This window comes from Thamnophis sirtalis, unplaced genomic scaffold, assembly GCF_051295495.1.
Source record: "Thamnophis sirtalis isolate CommonGarterSnake01/CBP01778 unplaced genomic scaffold, rThaSir2_p1.2 scaffold_7, whole genome shotgun sequence".
NCBI lineage: Eukaryota > Metazoa > Chordata > Lepidosauria > Squamata > Natricidae > Thamnophis > Thamnophis sirtalis.
In genome coordinates this window covers 11,983,035-12,007,849 of record NW_028261387.1, presented here as the reverse complement: position 1 = coordinate 12,007,849, position 24,815 = coordinate 11,983,035, and the positions used below count along the sequence as shown (strand labels likewise).

The 24,815-nt window shown below is 35.9% G+C and overlaps 1 protein-coding gene across 1 annotated transcript in view; it reads right to left on the bottom strand.

Annotated features, from left to right (window-relative positions):
• HFM1 (helicase for meiosis 1) overlaps nucleotides 1–24,260 on the bottom strand; it is a 53,575-nt gene extending 29,315 nt beyond the window's left edge. Inside the window, 18 exon segments of the mRNA XM_087720751.1 lie at nucleotides 2,874–3,007; nucleotides 3,965–4,059; nucleotides 5,125–5,270; nucleotides 7,148–7,249; nucleotides 7,337–7,380; nucleotides 9,427–9,515; nucleotides 9,604–9,804; nucleotides 13,395–13,556; nucleotides 13,634–13,711; nucleotides 14,197–14,348; nucleotides 15,122–15,254; nucleotides 17,174–17,244; nucleotides 17,744–17,791; nucleotides 19,726–19,973; nucleotides 21,724–21,816; nucleotides 23,240–23,249; nucleotides 23,487–23,599; nucleotides 24,199–24,260. Of these exon segments, the coding sequence (XP_087576877.1) occupies nucleotides 2,874–3,007; nucleotides 3,965–4,059; nucleotides 5,125–5,270; nucleotides 7,148–7,249; nucleotides 7,337–7,380; nucleotides 9,427–9,515; nucleotides 9,604–9,804; nucleotides 13,395–13,556; nucleotides 13,634–13,711; nucleotides 14,197–14,348; nucleotides 15,122–15,254; nucleotides 17,174–17,244; nucleotides 17,744–17,791; nucleotides 19,726–19,973; nucleotides 21,724–21,816; nucleotides 23,240–23,249; nucleotides 23,487–23,599; nucleotides 24,199–24,260 (1,981 nt within the window).
• Between the last annotated feature and the right edge of the window lie 555 nt (nucleotides 24,261–24,815).

Sequence of the window (24,815 nt, the reverse complement as noted above, 5' to 3'; positions counted from 1 at the left end):
TGTGAAAACAGATGTAGTGAAAGGTGCTAAATGTCCTAACTGTTATCATTTAAGGGCATTTCAAGAAAGTAAGTATTTCATTTACCACTTTTTCTCTCCCCCTTTTCTTTCACAGTTCTAAAAAGCAGCTGTTCCACATATAGAGAGATCCTACTGTGCTGAACACTGCAGTATGCCTTATGCTGTGGTGATGACAGCAAGAAGGATCAGTGAAGAAACTGTAACTCTGCCTTTGGGGAAAATAGATCTGCATTCACTTGATATAAAATAGTTTATGAATTTTAATATTCTCATTTGATCCTCTATAAAAACAAGCCTATTTAGCTGAAAACTTAAAAAAATTATACACTATTCAAGAAAGTGAATTCATCTTCTTCAAAAACAGGCAACCTATATTTACTGTAGGGAACAAAATACTATCTGTATCACATTCCAATATGCAACTGACATTTTTATATTTTGAAATGTTGCAGAGAAAGAATTATCAGATTTCTACAAAATAAATTGTAGTATGAATTTGTAATAAGCCTGTTAAAAGTCTAAGTAGCAGTATCCTCAAGGCCATCTATGGAACAAGAAGAAATAGGAGCTTCATGCACTATTCCAAAGACAGACTGATTTTCTGTTTCCAAGTTTTCTGGTATAATTTAACTTTCCATTTGACTGCTCAAATCCAAGCATGCCATTCATGAGTTTGGTAAAAATTCTAATTTGTAATCCAGGTTGGTAATTTATCAAGCATCTTACAGACTATGAGTTGGTTGGTAAGCAAAGCATTCATGTAAAGATAGAAAAGAAGTTCAGTATTCATAACCGGTCTTGCCAAATCTGTTTTGAAGTTAAGGAAACTACATAGCTTGACTGGGCTTCAGTAATTTTTCCTAACACTTTTACTAAGTAAGCTTAATCTCAATAGAGCTGGAAGGGAACTTGGAGGTCTTCTAGCCCAGTGCCCTGCTCAAGATGGAGACCATATACCATTTCAGACGAGTGACTGTCTGGTTTCTTCTTAAAAACTTCCAGTGATGAAGCATCCACAACTTCTGAAGGCAAGCTGTTTCACTGCTTAATTGTCCTCACTGTTAGAAAATTTCTCCTTAGTTTTAGGTTGCTTCTAGGTTGTGATTCTTTGGAAAATAAATTGACCTCCTCCTCTTTGTGGCAGCCTCTCAAATACTGGAATATTGCTATCATGTCTTTCCAATCCTTCTTTTTCTAGACTAGTCAAACCCAAATCCTGCAACCATTCTTCATATGGTTTAGTCTCCAGGCCTTTAATCATTTTAGTTGCTCTTCTTTGCTAATCTTTTCCAAAGTCTCAACATCTTTTATGTAATGAGGTGACCAAAACTGGATGCAGTATTCCAGGTGTGGCCTTACTAAGGCTTTATAAAGGGATACTAATACTTCATGTAATTTTGATTCTATGCCTATGTTTATACAACCAAGGATAGTATTAGCTTTTTTGGCTGCTGCTGCACACTGCTGGCTCATGTTTAAGTAATTGTCCACTAGGACTTCAAGGTCCCTCTCATAGTTACTATTTTTGAGCCAGATCTCGCCTAATCTATATTTGTACCTTTGGTTTTTCCTGCCCAGGTGTAAAACCTTGCTTTTCTCCACATTAATTTTGTTGGATAGAGCCAATTGCACAAGTCTGTCAATATATTTTTGGAACCGCAGCTTGTCTTCTGAGTTGTTGGCTATTCCTGCCAGGTTGGTGTCATCTGCAAATTTGATAAGTTCCCCTTCTATTCCCTCATCTAAGTCATTTATGAAAATATTGAAGAGTACTGGGCCTAAGACGGAATCTTGTGGTACCCCACTGTTTACTTCCCTCCGTGTAGAAGTAGTACCATTAAGGAATACTCATTGTGTATGGTTTGTCAGACAGTTACAAATCCATCTGGGGGTAATTCTGTCTGTCCCACATTTTTCTAGTTTATCAAGAAGTGGGTTGTTGTTTACTTTGTCAAATACTGAAGTCTAAATATACTATATCCACAGCATTTTGCTGGTCTATTAATTTAGTCACTTTGTTAAAGAATGAAATAAGATTGGTTTGGCATGATCTCTTTTTAACAAACCAATGCTGGCTATTAGTTATAACTTTATTTGTTTCTAGATGTTCACAGATCTGTTTTTTTTAATTATATTTTCCAGTATCTTCCCAGGTATTGATGTTAGACTGATTGTTCTGTAGTTTCCTGAGTCTGGTTCCCCCCCCCCTTTTTTTTTTTGAAAATGGGAACCACATCAGCTCTTTTCCAATCCTCTGGTAATTTCCCGGTGACCCAAGATATTTTAAAAATATGATACAATGGTTCTGAGATAACATCTGCCAGCTCCTTCAGAACTCTGGGGGACTTTTTTCTGGAAAGTTTTTCTTAGTTCCGAACTTGCTCCAGTTCATTTTCAAACTTGCTTTTGTTAACTTGATTGCATTTTGGGTGCTTGGCAACTGGCTCACCTTTGTGGCTATTTTGCAGCAACTCATGATCATATGACCATGATTTTTTACAGTGTTTGCTAGTTTTCAATGTTCATTTCTGGTTTCCAGCTAAAAAAACGTCCATTGGGTATAATGGATTCATCTAAGTGCTGTTCACTTAACGATCATGGCATTTGCTTAATGATGCCACAAAAAATATTGTTCTGAATACACAAGCAGGAAAAGACAGATGAACACAAGCAATGGGAGACTACATATTCTGATTGCCTAGATTTCTACTGAAAAAGGAAATGCATAAGAAAGACCATTAATGGTTTGAATAAATTATTTGCCAACAGAAAACTGTTTTATCATAAGAAACAAATTACCACATCACCTTTTAATTGTCTATTTCAATTCACAAATTTTAAGTGCCACCTACCATAATAAGCTGGATTCTTCAAAGCTCTGATATAGAGGAAAGTTGATCTCACCCATTCTAAAGCTATGTTCACATCAGTAATGGTGTGAAGCACTATTTCAGCATTTAAGTGCTCAATTAGATGTTTGTGCAAACTAATATAAAGAGAGAGAGAAAAGAAAAAATAAGATACAAATTAAATGCATAAAATATATATTATTACCAGCACATTTCATTCTTAAATAGAGAACTGGGCGGCATACAAGATTAATAAACTATAACTATAACTAACTATGTTAAACTATGTCAGTTTTATAGTACATTCTAAAACGTGGCTAGCTATTATTTTTCTGGGCAGAGCTCCAGAAATCACTCAAAATAAGATGACAATCTAAGCATATATTAGGCATGGAAGCTGGTTTGGATCAGTCACTTTTGCTTTCAATCCAACCCACTTCACAGAGTTTTTGTGGGGAAAATAGAAGGCAGGAGCATTAACTATGTTTACCACTTTGATACATAAATGTATGCATATACACGTAAATATACAGATACATGTTCATGTACATATATGCATATAAAAGATGCAATAAAAATGTAATAATAATAATGAACAAGTCCAGATTATATAAAATGGGGAAATTGTGTAATCTCAAAGTGTTTAAATTTTGAATTGAAATTAATTGTATTCTAAATTTAATCTGAATAACAGGACTAAGGGAAGGAGTCCTTTCCCTGGATAAATCCAGTGTTTTCTCAGTCCCAAAGCTTCTTTTAAGATGCTTAAGGGAAAAAAAGAAAATAAATAAACATTTGTATTTTCTTATTCTCTCATATTATTACTATTGTACTACAAATGGTTGCATACAAAGGATTTCAACATAAACTTGTTCCTCTTACATTCATGTTATTACAGTAAATATTCAGTTAAAATACTGTGTGGTCTGTTTGCCTTATTGCTTATTATTCTGGTTCATGCCTAAAAGACAAAGATTTTCTAAATCTTTCCCCTCATAGACATATCTTCATGATCCTAAATAAACATTTCTTTCCAATAATCAAACAAATATGGGCAGCATTTCTAGCTACATACTAAAAACAATTTAAATTACCTGCTTTCTATTGTATCTGCACCATTTAACATATGAACATACTTGTCTCTTGTACTTAGCCTTGTCATGATAACTGCTGTTGCTGTTGTATCAAACTGTGGAAAAAATATATATACAATACACCTTCAAGCATATAGAAAGTAAGCAAGCCAAGGTCTTTGGGATTTATAATTCTGAAGGCTTTAGGAAAGCATATTATTATTATGTTAATTCAAGACATTCCCCCATGTCTTTTATTTGCTATTCAAAATCCCAAAAGGGAATTTCTGAAATGTAAAGAGGTTGTAGAAATACTTTTACTTTAATTCAATTAAACACTTTACAAAGATAATGAGCAAGGATTATGTTTCACCCTCTATTAAAATATTACAAATAAGTATAAAAACAGGGGTCTCATTTAAGAGATGATTACTAAGGAATATGGGCTCTAACAATTTCTTCATAAACTCATAGAATGAACATTAAAAATATCAAGTTTTAGTTCTATCTAGGAAGAGAATTTATATGAAAGTTGCACAAAATAGTAAAATTGCCAGCATTATACTTCACATACATTTGTTCTTGCAGCCTTGCTTATCAGTTGAAAAAGTTAAAATATAAAATTAGAATATTCTAGCTAGTGTTAACAAAAGCAATAAGAACTGCTAATACTTTTATGAAAGTTCTTTTTTCCTATTGATGTTTTTACATGTTATTGTTAATTCAGAAACATTTAACCTTCCATTTTAAACCCTAGTAACTATATGTTTTCTCTTAAACATAGTTATATTAATTATTCAACACTAGCTCTAATATGCTAATAAAAACTTTGACAATAAGATGGGCAGACATTCATTTACAACAGAATCAATATATCAAATGTGAAAAACAGTTACGTGTAGTAGTTAAGGCACTAGATTAGAAAAATAAGATTGTGACTTCTAATTCTCCCTTGGATACAAAGCCTGCTGCTTGACGTTGGTCCAGTAATACCCTCTGCCCTATGAAGCAGGCAGTTGCAAACCAATTCTGAAAGCTTGCCAAAAAATCTTCAGGGATTGATCCAGGCAGTAACTAAGAGTGAGCAATGATTCCAAGGCACATACACATAAAATCAAACATATTAGTGCCAACTTTTACTAATTCCATATAAAACTTGCTTTAAGATACATTCATCTTACTTGAGGTCTTCCTGCTCTCCCAATCATTTGCAAAATATCAGTTTCACTGTACTCTTGAAACATTCCTCCAGCATAATGCATTGTTGATTTTATAACTACCAGGTGTGCTGGTAAATTTACTCCCATGGCAAGTGTACTAGTAGTAACTGCAAAAATCAGATACTGAACTTGTTACAAGAGATGAGTTTTACAAAAGTATGGATATAAGTATATTTTTGTAACATACTAGGCTTTCTCCCTTTCAATACAATGAAGTGAGAAAAAAGTTTTAAGCTTACTCATTCAATTCTCCATCTTATAACATTATATATTATATTTTGCTGACACAACCCCTATTATTTCAAACAAGCATACTGAAATATTATCTCAAGTTGTAGCGAGACATTTCATTTTGCATATATCATATGCAGCAACTGTTTAAGTATCTAGTCCACTAGTGACATATACATCTAAAAGGCTAGAAAGTGGAGATATGTGTAGCTCAGGATTAAAATTTTGAGAAATTGCTGTTTGCTGATCTTGGTTTCTTCTTTCAATGCTTCATTACCGAATTAGCTAACATCATCAGGGCTCTGAACAAGGTAGTAGAGTTCACACATATAAAATTTCACAAACATCACTTGTTTGGGTCAAAAAACTAATAATGTTGCTAGTTTCGTAATGAAATATCTATAAGATGTTAGTCAGCCAAACTAAAATTCAGAAAATCTGCAACAAAATAGAAATAGCAATTTTAAAAAAATTACTAATTTACCAACAGGCCCTCTCAGAAATCCAGAGTCCCAGATTTTTCCAATTTTGGACTTTTATAGTTATAATAAAAATGAAAAATGACAGTACATTAAAAATAAAATAAAAGTGTAAAAAACAGAATACCTCATCATGAGTCTTAATTTCAATATTATTAAGTGAAAAAGGGATAAATATTCTGTCCTCATACCGTGTTTTCCCCGAAAATATGACATGTCCTGAAAATAAGGCCATGCCAGATTTTTTTTGGGTGGGCATAAATATATGCCAACCCACCCCCCTCTGGTCAGGCAGAGCGCCACTCACTGACCCAGCGGTCTCCTGAAGGCACCAAGCCACGCGAGCATCTGTTCCCCCCGGTTCCTATGACTTGGCTTCTCTGGGATACCACTGGGTCAGTGAGTGGCGCTCTGCCCATCTGGAGAGGGGGGTGTGCAAGTACCTGTTCTGCCCTCCACCAGATGCACCACGACTTGGGCCACCTCTCATCCAGCACTGTGGATAGCTTCTTCTGCAGCTTCCAAACCCCAGACGTCTGCTACCGAGTCTTCCGGCAGCTGGGGCAGAGAGTCTTCCAGCAGCCAGGCCACAACTATAGAGTAGGAGGTGCACTCCAAGAGCAGCCACTGCCAGAGGACTCTCTGCCCCTGCTCCTGGAAGACTCAGCATCAGAATTCTGGGTTTGGAAACTGCAGAAGAAGCCATCCTCAGTGCTGGGATGGTGGCAGTCATGGCTCCTGAAGAGCCTGGTGTGGGGACAGGAGGACGTGGGCACAGCCTCAGGCAAATGACTGTGTTGTGCTGTCGAAGCAGAGCAACACAGCTGCCATAAGGTGACCATGCTCACTGCCTCCTGCACCCCCAAAACAATAACCCCCCCCCCGATAATAAGGCCAAAGCCATATTTCGGGGGTCAAAAGAAAATAAGTCAATAAGAATTGAAATATTAAAAAGGGCAAGAGATATTAATGGATACAATATACTTCTTAATATGATATTTGCTTTATTAAGGGTTAGAAAATAGAGGTATAGATTAGAAATTGGGAAAATATTATTATGTATACTGCTACATAATATATTATAATTACTATACATCCGTAAATGTTAGAAGTTGAAAGATTATTACCATGTATACCTAAATAGCATTATGTTGTATTGTGTATAAAGTAAATTGACCCAGACAATACACTGTTCACTAAGTACTTATGTATGTCAAAGAAAAAACTATAAAGTTATTAAAATATATTTTTATTTTGAAATGCCTTGTACTCACAAAGAACTGGTATGTCTCCCATATTAAAAGCTGCTTCAATTATTTTTCTATCAGACACTTCTACTCCAGCATGATGATAAGCAACTCCATAAATGAGAAGATCTACAAATGAAATTCAAACTTAAAACATTGGTTTTTCCCCTTATACAGAAATAATTATAGTTTCTCCAATTAGTATAACATACATACCCCTAAGCTTGGCTTCTTTTATTAAATTTGCAGATCTTTGTAATCTTTGTAAAGAGAAAATGAGAAAATATGGCAATTGCAATAAGTCATTAAATAAGTACAAAAAAGTAATAGTATTTTTATAGGTTTTATTATAGGTTTTATTAGCATTTGTAGGCCGCCCTTTTCCCTGAGGGGACTCAGGGCGGCTCACAGAAAACCAAGGAGAGGGGAATACAACATTAAGACAACAACATATAATAAAATAGTAAGCAACATCCATTCATCATTCGGGCGGGGTAGCGATTCTTATCCCCAGGCCTGACGGGCGAGCCAGTTCTTCAAGGCAGTGCGGAAGGCCTGGACGGTGGGGAGGGTACGAATCTCCACGGGGAGCTCGTTCCAAAGGGTCGGGGCTACTGCTGAGAAGGCCCTCCTCCTTGTGGTTGCCAGCCGACACTGGCTGGCCGATGGAATGCGGAGGAGGCCTAATCTATGGGATCTTATAGGTCGTAGGGAGGTAATTGGCAGAAGGCGGTCTCTCAAGTATCCAGATCCACTGCCATGTAGGGCTTTATGGGTGATTAATAGCACCTTGAAGCGCATCCGGAGATCGACAGGTAGCCAGCGCAGCTCGCGGAGGATAGGTGTTATGCGGGTGAATCGGGGTGCACCCGCAATCACTCGCGCGGCTGCGTTCTGCACTAGCTGAAGTCGCCGGATGCTCCTCAAGGGCACATTGCAGTATTCCAGCCTAGAGATCACAAGGGCCCGAGTGACTGTTGTGAGGGCCTCCCGGTTCAGGTAGGGTCGCAACTGGCGCACCAGGCGTACCTGGGCGAATGCCCCCCTGGTCACAGCCGTTAAATGATGGTCGAATGACAGCTGTGGATCCAGGAGGACTCCCAAGTTGCGGACCCTCTCTGAGGGGTGTAGAATTTGACCCCCCAGCCTAAGTGTTGGAATATTGGCCAAATCTTTGGGAGGGAAACACAACAGCCACTCGGTCTTTTCTGGGTTGAGCACAAGCTTGTTAACCCTCATCCAGTCCATAACGGCCTCAAGACCCCGGCCCATCACGTCAACCGCTTCATTGATTTGGCACGGGGCGGACAGATACAGTTGAGTATCGTCCGCATATTGATGGTATCTGATCCACCCTCTTTGATTTCATCATGGTAAACTTCAAATTGGACCAGGATGAAAAATAGGACAACTCCATTTATCACGTGATAAGACTAAAATATTTTTACTCATTTCATGACAGCAATAAATAAACATTTTTTTTAGTTCCGAAAAGGCTACAAATAATTTTTCCATTTTTAAAAAGCTGTTCCCATTAAAAATTGTTCTCACACCAGCATTCTTTTTTATTCTTCAATGAATACATATTTTCTCACAAGGCTTGGAGACCTGGCTGTGCAATAGAACTATACAATGGTTTTGTTGAGTGTTGTTGGCTTGTTTTATACCTTGATTGTGAATTGTGTTATATAAATATTATATGGTTTTATATTATTTTATATTTTATACTGTTCTTTTTTTGTTTTAATTGTAAGTCACCCAAAATCATCTATTTGAGATGGGCAACTATAAAATTGAAATAACAAATAAATTACTTTTTACTGTACTCATACAGAGAAATATTTATATGGAGTATGCAATTAAAGCAGTAAAATTATTGCTTAAAAAAATTGACTGCAAATCAATGAAGTGTACTTTTAAAGAATTTTTAAGACTGTTACGGGGTGACTGGAAAAACAACGAAGCTATTCAGGACTAATGCTCTAATTGCTGGTATCTGCTACATGACAACTGCAGAGCACAGAGAGATGATTTATTTTAGATATTCCAAAAGCAATTACTTTACAAAAGGATGAATCTAATTACATCATAAGTAAGTGGTCTGATGCTATTAATTTGCATTCCCTGAAATAGTCCTATGAAAAATATTCTTAGCAAAATCATTTCATTATCTAATCACTACATGCTAACAACTTGGTGGTGCTGATTCTATAACAATCTGTTATAAATTGATGAGAAGCACAGATTTTGCTACATATAGACTATGCATATGTTGTAATCAGGAGAAAGCCTGCACTACAAGGTACCTTTGTTTTTGTTCTATAGTCATAATAAATTTAGCATCTTTTGCTAGTACAGAAGCAGCTTGCTGAACTCCTTTCCTTGTGGCACAGAACTGTAAATAAGAAAACCGATTGTTTATAATAATTCTGAAATATACACTAGAACATGACAATTGTTAAGGGGGAAATTGTCATGCATACCACAAGTGTTGGCTTTTGTTCAGAATATGTTTGAATAACACTAGCTACTTTATAGTTAAGTGTTAAGTCAAATTTGAATTCAGTTTGATTGCTACTGCAGGGAAATCCAAGCACAACTTTGTGCAGCTTCACTGGACGGTGTCTTTCATCTATTTTCAGGCATACAGCAGGCCTCTTGCCATCTGAAAGCCATTCTGCAATCTTTAAAGGAAAAGAAAACATGTTAGGATTGAAATTGGAAAAAAAATGCCTTGGGCTGCAGTCTGAAAGGACTTGCTCAAGAGTAACTGTACTTTAATCATGAAAGCTCCACTGGCACAAATATTTTTAGATTTACTGTACTGGGTATTCAGTGTGCTTGTCTGTGTCATGAATACAAAGTACTGTTCCAGAATTTTTACCAAGATTTACCAGCTAATACAGCTAAATACTGCTTACATGCCTATCTTTCTGGTATCATAGAGTGCTTTCTACTTTATATGAAGATGGGTGAGTGGAGAATGTTTTCTATATTCAAGACATTAGATGTTCTGTATAATATTCAAGTCACTTGCACTGATTTACTGCTATTCCAGGCAAAACGGGAATCAGAAATAAGCATTACGTAGTAAATGAGTGATCCCTTATTTACTCAAGTAGGACATAGCAAACCGTTCCTTCCTCCACATTCATCCAAATAGGCAGTACAGATATCCTAGGTGCCTGAGCAAATAGGCAGGAGAATCCATGACTATAAATGCAAGCCATATACATGCAAATTGGGATAACTTCTTCGTCTTCTTCTTTTTAGCTATAAAGGCCAAATATTATGTTGTTTCTGGTATTCTGGCCACTGGCAGGTAGCAATAATGCTGACAGAATTTTCCTGAGGAAAACCAGGAGGAAATTCCCTGTTTTGTTTAAAAAAAGTTATTTTGAGACAAATAGCAGGGAGGTAGCTAGTCGTGAAAAGAAGCAGATTACTCAGAAAAGACCAATGGAAAGAAAACATAGAAGATTTTCTTTCTATTGCAGAAAAATGTAAGCAAAATGAAGACTGGAAAAATAACAACACGGGTTCAATAGACTAGTTTCTAGGGAAAACACACAACCAAGAGATGCTTGAGCAGGAGGGATTGTAGTAATAGCAAAGATAATCATTTCTGAACTGCAACTATGGAAGGGCAGCACATCTGAGCCACGAAAATCTTTTGAGAACATAAAAGCACTATTTGCAGGAACAATAAAAGTTTCTACATGATCAGGGTGGAACCCATGGTAAAAGCAGGCCAAAGTATTTTGGCATTTGAGGTAAGATAATGAATTGAGGCATAAACCAAAAATCTGTAGGGAGCCAAGAGGAGCTAAGAGGAAGTGCTTCTACAACTCTGATTGAAGGTTGCAAGGTATGGGAGTCGAGATTACTTAGGACAAGCTAGCTGGATAATAGTGAGAGAAATCACTTCTATCTTAAGTAAGATTAAGGTTAAATTTCACTTTTAGATTCTTTCATTTTAAAATATAGTAGTCTGATGCATTATAGGATCAGGAGAGATATAACAATGACTGCAAGTCATATCTGAAGAGCTGTCACAGAAGAGAGATGAACTTACTCTTTATTAATGGTTAAAACTATAACTGTGAGAAGGATCTTGGCGTCCTAGTGGACAACCATTTAAATATGAGCCAGCAGTGTGCAGCAGCTGCCAAAAAAGCCAACACGGTTCTAGGCTACATAAACAGAGAGATAGAATCAAGATCACGTGAAGTGTTAATACAACTTTATAATGCCTTGGTAAGGCCACACTTGGAATACTGCATTCAGTTTTGGTCGCCACGATGTAGAAAAGATGTGGAGACTCTAGAAAGAGTGCAGAGAAGAGTAACAAAGATGATTAGGGAACTGGAGACTAAAACATATGAAGAACGGTTGCAGGAACTGAGTATGTCTGGTTTAATGAAAAGAAGGACTAGGGGAGCAGTGTTCCAATATCTCAGGGGTTGCCACAAAGAAGAGGAAGTCAAACTATTCTCCAAGGAACCTAAGTGTAGAACAAGAAGCAATGGGTGAAAACTAATCAAGGAGAGAAGCAACTTAGAGCTGAGGAGAAATTTCCTGACAGTTAGAACTATTAATCAGTGGAACAACTTGCCTCCCGAAGTTGTGAATGCCCCAACACTGGAAGTCTTTAAGAAGATGTTGGATAGCCATTTGCCTGAAACGGTATAAGGTTTCCTGCCTAGGCAGGGGATTGTACTAGAAGACCTCCAAGGTCCCTTCCAGCTCTGCTATTGTATTGTATTGGTATAACTACAGTGAAACAGATTCAGGCTAGACATCATGAGGGACAAAATTGATTGAATGAGCCCTTTACCAGTGGAACAAGTTGCAAATACAATAATTCATGGTATGAACATCAGATGAAGTGTCCCCTGGAAAATAGATGCTGGCAGCAGAAACACTCAAATGTATTCCCTCAAAGCAGGAGAAAGGATCAGGATGTGAATTACCAAGCAGTATACTATTGGACTAAAATTGATGCAAAAACCTTGCTGACTGAGGTTTTAGGAAGAAAACGAAGCTGTGAATATATAATTCTCCCTTCAAGTCTTCCTGTTCTGCCTCATTATGATGGGGAGTGTTCCTGCAAGGGAGGTAAGTAAGTAAATAAAAAAAAGGGAGGAGTGAACAATGTAGGGATTGTACTAAGTCCCAAAAGGGTCATCCAAGGTTAAACAAGCAGCAACAGTGTAGGAACATGCTGGTGGTGGAAGATCATTTTAGTGACAATAGCAAATGGATAATTTTATACAATGTGAAAGAAAGTAAAGATAAACACACATTTTACTAAGAAAATCATGTGGATAGACAAAATGAAGTAATTGATGATACAGTGCTGGCTCTTTCAGATTGGATAGCACTTAAATATTCTATTGAGCAAAAGCTTGAGATTTTTTGCAGTACAAATGGTACATTATGCTAATGTTGCTACACAGGGACAAAAAAAACCAAAGTTGCAAAAAGAGAGCTACTGTGGGAATATGGACTGTCAGAAGCATAAACATAGGAAAGCTCAACACAGTGAAAGATGAAATGAATCAACTATTTGGCAAGGTGCTGTGAAGAGTCCTACCTACGAAGACCAGAACCATGTTAGCAATAGTTCCCCCCAGGACAGGCTATGGAAGCAAAGGTTGGACTTTGAATATGCTGGACAGAAAACGTTTTGGCCATTTTTGAGCTTTGGTGTTGGAGAAAACTCTTGATCATATCATGAATAGCCCATAAAACAAACAAATGGTTCATAGAATAGTCATCCAGAATTCTCAATTCAGGTAAAAATGACATTGAAATTGTAATATATTGAACATATTATGCAAAAATCTACTACTGGAAGAGTTGAAGGCACTAGTCTAGCTATGCTTATGCTAGCTTATGCTAAGAGTAGACACTGACTTGTGCAATTGAATAGAGATGACAGTGTGAAACAGAAACATTCACTGTGCTAAGCACATACTGTACATTACAAACTTATGACACATCAATGCATTTTGGAACACAATTAGATTGTCATAATTAGATTGCCAGTACTGTAACCTGTATCTATATTCAACAAATATGAGAGAACTACAGAGTTTGCCCAATCAGCATAGCTTTTTAAATTCAAAGTACTATAATTGTCCTTTCCTTTCCTTTCTTTTTGGGATATTTGATTTTGGATAGCAAGCAGCTGAAAAGAGAGAGAAAAATCTTTTTGAAATCTTAAGTATAAAGTATAACATATTAAAAAAAGTTAATTCATGTTTCTTACGTCTTCTGCATTTGGAATCGTTGCAGAAACTGCCACAAATCTCATGGGAAATACTGTGCTAGGATTGTCAGAACTTTGTAGAAAAGAAGACTGAATAGTTTTCATCCGGCTGACCACAACTTCAAGAGTAGCACCACGGCTCTCATCTTTTACAACATGTACCTACGGAATTAAATACAACATCTAAAACATCTACTGCTTTCCATCATTATATTTTAACTCATCAGTTACTACTTTACCTCATCAATGAGGATAAGTCTCACTAGCTGAACTAAAGAGTTATCTCTCCACTTTCTAGTCATGCTATCCCACTTTTCCTAAAGGATAATAGAAAAAATAATAATATTGTAGTACAATCTAAATTCATCTGTTTTATAGGATTAAAATACTGTTGGAACTGTCAATCACTATTATTACTACGCCTAGCAATCAGCTTTAGCATTATAAATATTAACAATTCTTTCAATATGTTTTTGTTTTGTTTTGTTTTCTAAAAGCTAGCAGCATTTTTATTTTTTTTAAAGTACCGCAGATGAAATTCAAACAGCATTTCAGAGTAATCTAATGCATTGTATGAAGTAATGCTGCATTTTCACTTTTCAGATATAATCATTGTGTAGCTGATGCTACTATATGCAGCAGCAAAGAAGCCTTTCATGCATGCCTTGTGACCAAATCATAGTGAAACTATAGATAAATCAACTGGAGATTGATCTGACTTATTTCTAAACAAAAATATAACTTGAATGGTACTGAATATTTCTAGTCAACAAAGCAACATTAACTAATTTTTGAAACTTACTGGTGTAGTCAAAATAATGTGAGCATGCTGTATCTCAAATAAATCATCCACTGCTGTATCTCCTGTTAGCTCCTTACAGATGAGTCCAATGGGTCCAAATTTTTCTTTCCAATCATCAAAGCGCTGACTGCAGAGAGCTTTTATTGGAGCCACTAAAAACAATACCAAGTTTTGTGAGAGAACAAGACACTCACAAAATAAATCCAGTACAATATCTCCAATACTTTTCTACTCCCCCCACCCCCCTCACAACTTCAAATTTCTTTGAATGTCCCAATTCCTTTTAGGGATATACTACAATGATTTTTCATATACTATGTCTTCTACTTTTTTCACCGAGCCTTAACTGTATACTCTTTAAAACTTTTCTCTAAAGTTTTTTAAAGAGCATACTTTTTTGGTTTAGTAGTTTCTATACATTTACAAAATAAGTGTTTTAATAGAAAAGGGCAATGAAAGCAAAGAAAATCCCACTTTCTGAGCAGAACTATTTCTGCCTCTCTGTGCAGTGCAGAAAGAGTGCAGTCCAATCGTTACATATCACTGCCTGCTTAAAACAAGGGCCACTTTTCTCTGTGTAGGAAGAATTTCCAGTATAAAGTGAGAGAAGCAAAATTTAGACCAGAAGACTAAGCTTTGGAGGAAGATCTTCCTATATCTGCAACCTTACTAACTTAATCATATGACAAAGGGGCATAAGTTTCTAACTACTGGCCAAAGGGGCCTTCCAAAGCAAGACCTATGAAAAGATAAATCAAAACCACATTATGTACAACTCTAAAACAAACAAATAAATAAATCATCATTAAAATACATAAACATAGGTTTTTTTTGCTGCCATAAGGTTACATGGAATAATCAAAACAAGCAAAAACAAAATAGTTTTATGACCAGTAATAATAATTTTAACAAGTAGTATACTTACTATATACAATTTTAATATTTAACCAAGGTATTGGCACTTTGATTAATAATCTGGTAACTGCAAGCTCAAACATCACAGTTTTCCCAGAACCAGTTGGTGCACAGATTACAAAATTTCTGTCTGTGTAAAGAATCTACAAAATAGTAACAAATAGTAAAATATAGCACAACAGCCAACAACATCCATTTTGACTTTTTAAAAACTCACTTTTTAAGAAACATGAGAAGCAAAGGAGCCTAAACCAGAATATTTTCTTTCTTTCTTTGCATTTGGCACTGAACAATTGTGAAGAATATAAGCTATTTAAAATGATTATGTGGCATGGTCTGAAACAGCATTGCTAACATAAAACCACTTCTCAAGTCCAAGGAGGAAATAGTGCACATAGGAGAAAAAATTATATGCAATTTATTTATTTATTTATTTAGCACATGACATATCACACATGGACTAGCAATATATATTAACATTTCACCTATATTAGTAAAGCACAATAAAACGCAAATATTAAAAAGAACTATGTTTAAGTATAAATGTCTAGGTCTGTGATGGTGAACCTATGGCACGCGTGCCACAGGTGGTAAACAGAGCCATATTTGCTGGCACGCCAGTCGTCACCTCGATGTGCATGTGTGTGCTGTCCAGCTGATTTTTAGCCTTCGGGGGGGGGGGCAGGGGAGGCCATTTTTGCCCTCCCCGAGTTTCAGGAAAGCCTCTGGAGCCTGGGGAGGTAGAAAAACAAGCCCAACGGGCCAACCGGAAGTTTGTTTCCGAACTTCTGGTTGACTTGTTGGTCCTGTTTTTCACCCTCCTGGGCTCCGGAGGCTTTCCTGAAGCCTGGGGAGGGTGAAAACGCCCCCCTCCAGCCCCCCTGAAGCGCTCTCCAGAAGGCAGAAATGGATTGTTTCGAAACTTCTAGTTGGCTGTTGGGTCCATTTTTCACTTTCCACAGGCTTCAGAGGCTCCAGGGGGGTTGCACACGCATGCGCAAGTGGGTGGGGTGCATTCCATTGTGGGTCTGGGCACGCGTGCACGATAGCACACAGACACACAATTTTGGCATACCTTTACAAAAAGGTTTGCCATCACTGGTCTAGGCTATCTAACCATTGAAGCACAGCATCACTTATATTTAAAAAATCAGATACTGGACAGGTATATGTCCTCAGCTTATAACAGGTCACAATGTGATCTACAGTTGATGTGGGACCCTGTAATCACACTGAGGGGAATATACTATGCCCTTCTATATAAAGAATGCTGGCAGATGCAGTGTGAGGTACAAATCCTACTCAGGATTGTCCATTGTTGGCATGTTAGGTCAAAGTATGGCACCTTTATATGTCTACCTATGTCTGAGCATTCAGCGGCCCACTTTACTTTCCATTGGGAATCAATGTTAAAATTGTTGTGCAGATTTTGCGCAGTGGGGGCTTCCTGGATTTGAGTCTTTCAACAGATAAATATCTTTAATTTTTAATCTGTCTTTACAAATATACAATAAAACTTGTTAATCATATACATTCCTATCAATATAGGAGTTTGAAATACGTTATTGTCCTTTATAAATTGCTTATGGTATGATCTTATAATGTTTATTAAAAGGTAAATCCCGTTAAATTAAAAACTTCATTCGATTGTAGTTTTGGGCAATTATGACATCTAAAGAGATTTTGGAAAAGATATCTTATAAATTTACTCATTATATTCTAAAAATATTTATTTCTTTGCTGCTTTAGCAAGGGCTACAGCAAGAAAAGGAGGTTTATTGAGATTTTAGCATGCTGCTATAAGTACTAGCGGAGATATATTTTGATAGAAGACAACAATGTGCAAATTTCTGGAACATAATATAGTGCGATGCTGCATTTCCACCCTAACTTCCTGGTCTTGAAGAAGGTGCTTAAGATCCTACTATTTTGCAGAGCATTTGGGTGTTAAGGATGGATGGCTACGTCTGATTATTTTTTTGTTTTAGTTTCTGTTATAATTACTTCCTGAGAATGTAAGAATAATTTAATATCAGTATTATAATAATTAGGTCATACTTACATCATCCAAAGCCTTAGACTGAATAAAATTAAAATAAGGGAACTCTTTGAAAATATTTCTAAATTGAGTGGCTTAAAACTTGTATTAAGGAGACATTTAGTGAAGCATGGTACAATTTTATCTAAACATAAGAATAAAACCTTCTAATTTTCCACAATCATTTCATTTCAAAAAGTAGGTCTTAAAACAAAGGAGAAAATGCAAGAAAAAACTGAAAGAAGAAAACAGATGTCTTGACGAAACTCTATAGTAAATATTTATAAAATTACTGATTAAGTTACCAAACATAAACATTATTCATTTATATGGGTAAACTAATCCAATGACCCTGCCATGCTAGTGGACCGCTAAAGCCATATAATAGTACACAATCTATGAATAACATAGAGATGTTTACTGTGGATAATGACCCTTGCCATAATGATGAGTTTGCTCAATTAGCTTTCCTGATATTATGCAGCCATATATAGGAATCCCTTTCCCACATGATGAATTTTTGGATTTTAAAAGTGCTATTATTTACATCCAAGAAATGTTATATAGTTATAGCAATAACTTATAAAAGGATACGGATTTCAGTCACAGGCCTCAAAACCACGGAGTCATTTTTAGATATTACTAGTAACAAAACAAAACAAATACTAGATTTAATTTTCTTTCTTTCTTATTCACATACATATTATACTTGATCTTAGCCAATATTTATTTAAACAGCACAAATAAAACATAATAGGTTAGATTCTGACCTAGTTGTACTTGGTTGTGCAAATTAATCACTGGGAGAGGGTAGATTAAATATTGATAACCTGTACAAATCTTGATATGTTTACAACATGAAAAATTTCCAATAAAAATTGCCAATATTACAGCTTGCTAGGTTAATAGACATGCTGAGGACAAGCTGTAATCCCATTGGTAATGATGTAACATTGCTGTTGGTTGGTGTGATTGTTGAAGTCAGCCCCATCAATAAAGTAAGTGACAGAGGAAACCAATACTGGGAATAGCAATGAAGTGGTGAAGGAGAAAGTTACTTGTCAGCTGTTTCCTGGTATGATAAACAAATATGCCATTTCTGATGTCAGAGAAACTTTTAACATCTAGTCCAGTCAGCTTTTGTACAGGAACTGGAAAGGACTATCAAATTAAAACAAAATACTTTGGACCAATTTTTCTTGAATCTAAAATTTTCCAAAGGGTTATCTGGTGAGACAAGTATTTTGTATTAATTTGAAATCTGCAAATTATGATTCCATGGTTTATACAGTACAACAAACATATTCACAAAATGTAATTTACAAGAAGATAATGTTTGTAAAAAGCTTATTTGAAGGCATAAATAAAATATATTCCTATTCCAATGTAAATAATTTCTAACCCTAACTTAATCTTTATAATTGTTGCTTTTCTGATATAATCAAACCTTCTTGATTTACAGGATTTTGTAAGTAATCATCTGTGCTTTCACACTATTCCTTCCATACTTTCTTGTTATCAAGTAAACCTCTAAGACAGAAAAGACATATATCTTTGAATTGATAGTACTATACCAGAGGTGGGTTCCTACCAGTTAGGACTGTTTGTAGTAGTAGCTTGGCCTGCCATGCCTCCAAACAGGTTCTCTCGGCGGCACCATAGGCACCACCATCTTATTTTTTGCTTCTGCCCATGTGCAGAAGCATTTTTTTTAGTACTGCACATGCGCGCGTAGCATGCATGAAGCACTTCCCTGAGCAAACCGGCAGTAGCAGCAGCCAGAACCCACCCCTACACTGTACCCCAAATCCCTGCACAGTTAGGTTTTTTAAAATGTCATTCAAGTAGTCTTGAGTAAATGATGGTAACTGGTACTGAAATCACATGAGATCACAAGTTCTGGCACTTCAGGTTGCTATCATTAAGTGAATCCCATGCTATTGCTAAGCATGTTAGGTGACTGCCATTTGTAACCTCCTGTCAGTTTCCCCATTGACTTTGCTTGTCAATAAGGTCACAAATGGTGATCACATGACCACAGGATACTGCAGTATCATAACTGTGCATTGGTCCTACTGTAAGTATCACTCATTCAACATTGTTGTAAGTTTGAATGGTCGCTGTATGAGTGGCTGTTAAACAAGGACCACTTATACTTTAATATTTCTTCATGGCTATATAACTAGATCAAACTATAAGAATGGAAGCAAAAGAGAAAAGAATATGTGAAGGTATAAATAATCATAATCAATTTGTCTTAAAATAGAGGAATATTCAAGTCTGCATGACTGGCATTTTCTTGTACCCTATTACAACAACTATCTAGCTTATGTATATTTTTTTGCGATTCATTTTTTTTCTGATTTGTGTTTATCTAATTTACTTAATTTATCCAATTTATCTTTTACATAAGTAGTGTAGCCCTAATCCTAACTTTTGTTTTACATAATTCTAATATATTAACCTGTTTCTGAATCTGATTCTGTTCATGAACATACATTATTCATAGTTGTTTCAGGAGAACTGTAATTTAAGTACCTTTTGCCGGAAAAAGTGTAGAAAAAAATATAATTTACCTTCTGTACTAGAGATGTCTGAAATACGTGGAAATGATGGTGCTTTTTTAATTTCTTTTGTATTTGCAGAAGCAGAAAAAGTATTATTTATAGAAAGATAATTAAAATCTGAATTTTGGGCTATCTGCATATCATTTTTCCATAAGTCTTTTTTCATCTCTTTGTTGTTAATAATATTGCAGTATGTATCCATTTCTATCTTTGTACTGGCATTATTTGCATATGTATAAGAAGTTGGTTTAAATAATCTGTAAGGAATGTAAAGGATTTTTTTATAATATACATAACCACACTTTTTATATGACAATTATATATATTTGCTGTGTTGCATTGTTTCTAATAATTAATTTTAAAACCTTATAAACAACTTGCTGAATTTTTCAGAGTTTAAGACACAACTTTTTCCCTCAAAAAAGAGGCTGAAAATCGGGGTGCATCTTATACACTGAATACAGCATTTTTTGCCTCCTGAAACCCCACCCCTTCACCAAAATGACTGTGTAAAGCTGTTAGGAGGCTTTCAGAATGCTCCTGGGGGCTGGGGAGAGCAGAAATGAGAGAAAAACAGGCCGTTTTTTTGCTCAATTTTGCCCACACCCAGGTGCACTCTATAAGCCTTCTAAAGGTTCTGCACAGCCATTTTTTTTGACAAAAAATGGGGGTGTTTTTTGCTCTTTTGGGGGGGCACCCCCGAGGAGCACTCTACAAGCTGCCTAAAGGCTATTCATGCCCTTTTAAAAAAAAGGACCATTTTCGCGAAAAATGGGCCATTTTTGGGAGGTTTGCAGAGTGCAAAACCTTTTTAAAAAAATTTGCTTCTTCAAAATCTTGGTGCGTCGTATACTCCGGTGCGTCTTATACTCTGAAAAATACGGTATATAACTTTGATTATTTAATTGACTGGTCCATTAGCAGTACATGTAAGTATTGTATGTTCTCTTGTTGACAGGTATTACTCAGATCATCTCTCATATATATCTTGCTTTTTCAGCCCACCATAACATCCATTTCTACTGAGCTTCTGAAAAATAATATTTGGATATTGCAAGAATAAGTATTCCAAAGTTTTCAAAGAACTGAAGAAGAAAACAGAAGGTAACAAAATATTTCATTCTAACATACTCCTTTTTTTGTTTTCATTTCATTACATTGTTTATATCTGGATACTTAATGAAGGAAAAACTCAATGATTGCTAAACATTAAAAATATGTATTCCTGAGAATCAGGATTCATCAAGTTCACATTAAAATGAACTCTTCCTAGCTAAAAGTTACTTAGACTTTCAGAACAAATTCCTGAAAAAGGACAATCTAGTATCCTAAATCACCAAAGACCACTTTCTAATACCACAGTAATGGGATGTTACATTCCCATTCATGTAGTAAAATTTTTATGACTAACTTCTATGAAGATTGGGTTACAAAATCTATATCCTGTAAAATGCCACAGGATTATGTCTTTGTGAGCAAACTGAAGTGTGATGGCAAATCAGTTGTCCCAAAAGTGAAATGTTTCACTTCTCTTCCAAGAAGCTTCTTCAGTTCTAATTGACTGGTGGGAATGGAAGGATTTATATTATTTGCAGTCATCTGGTTGTTAGCACTCTGAGATTCAGTACTTAATTCTCTGAGAGTCATTGAGGTTACTTGGTGATTGATTTGTATTTTCAGAAGTATCTGAATCAGAGTGTAAACAGGTGTGGAACTTTCTTGGGATGATTTCAAAGAAAAAAAACAAGAAAGTCAAATTGCCTTTTAGAAAAAGCATCTTTGGGACAACCATGACCTAGATGATTAAGAATCTCCATAGACTTTTTGGCAAATCAGCTGGTTTTTAACTAAATAATAAACTAAATTATGTGTTTAAACTCTTATAAAAGGTGTTTTGCCTAAGGCAAATCCAACTACTATACTAAAAAAAAGTGTTCCCAGATATTTTACATTTAAAAGAATAGTAATATAGTTCTGATAATTATTAAAATTGGCATAGAATCATACCTTTTCCTGAATGTTGAGTAAGCACTTTCATCACCATCATCTTCTGGAAAATTAATTGATATTTATTTTCCAAAGGACTCTATAAAACAAGTTCTGCTTATGTTCTAATCAAGACATGGAGAACAATGGATCTCATTCCAAGCTGTTGCCCCCAAAATGTTATATCTGCCCCAAATTTAGCCTGTAGTTACTATAATTCTCTTTGTAAAAAGTCTTCTAAAATACACAATATCATGCTTGTTATTAATCTATCAGTTCAATAATGATTATATGGTATTCATTTTTTAAAAAATTTACATGGATAAGGGACATGGTGGCTCAGTGGCTAAGACGCTGAGCTTGTCAATCAGAAAGGACGGCAGTTTGGCAATTCGAATCCCTAGCGCCACATAATAGAGCTGTCGTTACTTGTCCCAGCTTCTGCCAACCTAGCAGTTAGAAAGCATGTAAAAATGCAAGTTAAAAAAAATAGGAACCATCTATGGTGGGAAGGTAACAGCGTTCTGTGCGCTTTTTAGTCATGTCGGCCACATGACCACGGAGATGTCTTAGAACAGCACTGGCTCTTTGGCTTTGAAACAGAGATGAGCATCACCCCCTCATCAGGAACGACTAGCACATATGTGCGAGGGATACCTTTATCTTTACCTTACATGGATAACACATTTTTATGTCTTATATGCATCTGTCATGCATAATATTCTTGCAAAATGTACATAGCAAATTATAAATTCAAACTTGGTTTCACTTTAAAATATACATTCAGAACACCACGGTAAAATGAAGAAAATCTAAAAGAAAGGGATTCCTCCTCTTTTTATAGAACTGACATTTCAGAAGAAATTCATACATTGAAGCATGCGAACCTTCTATTCAAAATAAATAATTTTGAGCTGATTTCAACCCCAAAGCAAATATCACATAGTGTGATTTAAAAATATTTATTTTATTCATTTAAATGTATGAATTACCACAAGAATGATAAAATAGGCTTGCATGTGACCAGCAGCTACCCAACAAAGAACCAGGCAGGGTATGGTTAGTCAGCAGCAGGAGCAAGAAGATGATGAGAGTGGCTGGGGCAATAGAGTGGAGGGTGGCTGGGAAAGGCCTGAGAGAGCAGGTCACTGAGGGCAAATGGGACTGGGACTGGGACTGGGACTGGGCTAAGGCAGTAGGGCTTTGTGCTGCATTGCTGGGCCAGAGTAGGGTAATTTCAATGTTTGGGGATGGCTATGGATTCACACGGCACTGCCTAGTTGGTGCAACTAGAGCAGTGTTTCTCAATCTTGGTGACATTAAGTCCTGTGGACTTCAACTCCCAGAATTCCCCAGCCAGCTGGCTAGGGGATTCTGGAAGTTGAAGTCCACAGGACTTAAAGTCACCAAGGTTGAGAAACACTGAACTAGAGCTTCCTGGGGCAGCTGCAGCTTTGCACCCTACTGCTGCGTCAGCTGTGACTTCATGTGGCACTCTAGGCTGAGGCTTCCTGGAACAGTTACACCTTTGTGCTGCAGCTCAGAGGCTGTTTTGTCTAAGGAAGAGTATTACCATTGATGCCAAAAACGAGTTTTCTCCTGGAATAAGTAGCAAATAGGATTATTAAATAGAGTTATAGAAGCATCATTGTATATTATCTACATTCATCCTGATTTAATTTCCTATGATTATCAGGAGAAGCTGTCTAAAACAAAAATACTAAATTTTATTTTCTATTTTAACTTTTATGAGTTGTCATATTAATCCTAATCACAGATTCTACCTTTTTGGTTAATTTTTGCAAAATCCATTTGTAGCTCATGAGTGGGTGGAATTTCGAAAACAGATGGAACAGGTGCAAGATCCCAGTTTGTTGGCTCTTCATTTTCTAGATACCTTTCAAAATATGCATACACAAAAAAAAAAAAATACCTTTAAGATGTTCCATCCAAATTGCTAAGAAACAACCAAACATATTGACTTCTAAATTTGCTCTTTTAATATTACACTTGAGTAAAAAGTATTATATTTAACATTTAAGGTTTATGTTAATATTAACCCACTTCAGTTAAATATGAATTTGCTATGTTGTGGCCAACCATAATTCCAAAGCCCACAGGTTTTCTGCTTGTACAACTAACCTATATTACATGTGGAAAACAGTTTAGATGCAGAATGAATTAGTAAGATGATTGACACTCCAAAAAGTATTAAATATATAATAAAACAAATTATTTATTGTGGAATAAATGTTCAAAGCTGTATCAGTATAGCCTATAGAATCTAAAGGATGAAAGTAACAGCTTTAAATTATTTCTAAAACAACCATTTTTAAACAGAGATATTCAATTAATGTAATGGAGATTGGCATTTCATTGTACAGAAAGCATATATGATTAGCTCTGTATTCAGCCAATACTGCATTACCTATCTGCCTTCATTGACACCATAATTTAAATTATCAGTATTTTTCACCAATCACTGAGCCAACTTACATTTGCTTTGGGCCCGGTCCTTCAAAAAATAAATTATCTAAAGAAAAGGCAGGTTCTGTCATTGTTGAAATCTGATTTTTCTGTTAGCTGTAAAAACATGCAATAAATAATATTTATGTATTTCATGTCAGTTTATGCTCATAGACTTCCCCCACCATTTTATTTTCATAGCCACTTTGTGGGGAAGATTGGACTAAACAGCTTCATTGCTCAGAATATTTTAATCTGGGTATGTTTTAACTTCAAATACTCTGTACCATATAGACATATTCACCAAAAATATACATGTTATAATCTATTATTAAAAAAGTACCATTTAAAATATTTACCCTAATGATTTAACTAAGCACAGTAAATCAGGATTCATTTCCTTTTAGAAAAACTGGGAGGCCTTTGAGTAAATTTAAGGAGGCAATGCTTGTTCTTGATAAGAGATCACTTTAATTCCAAATAGAACAGTCCAAATTTCAGGAATGAAAGCAAATATATGTGTCCCAGAATAATGTTGCAGGATCTAATTTGGGTCGATTACTGGGACTAGAGATTTAGTCTTCCGAGCTTTTGGATTCACATTAGAGCCCATCTTGAGGGAATTTATCTTTATCAGAATGTGTAGA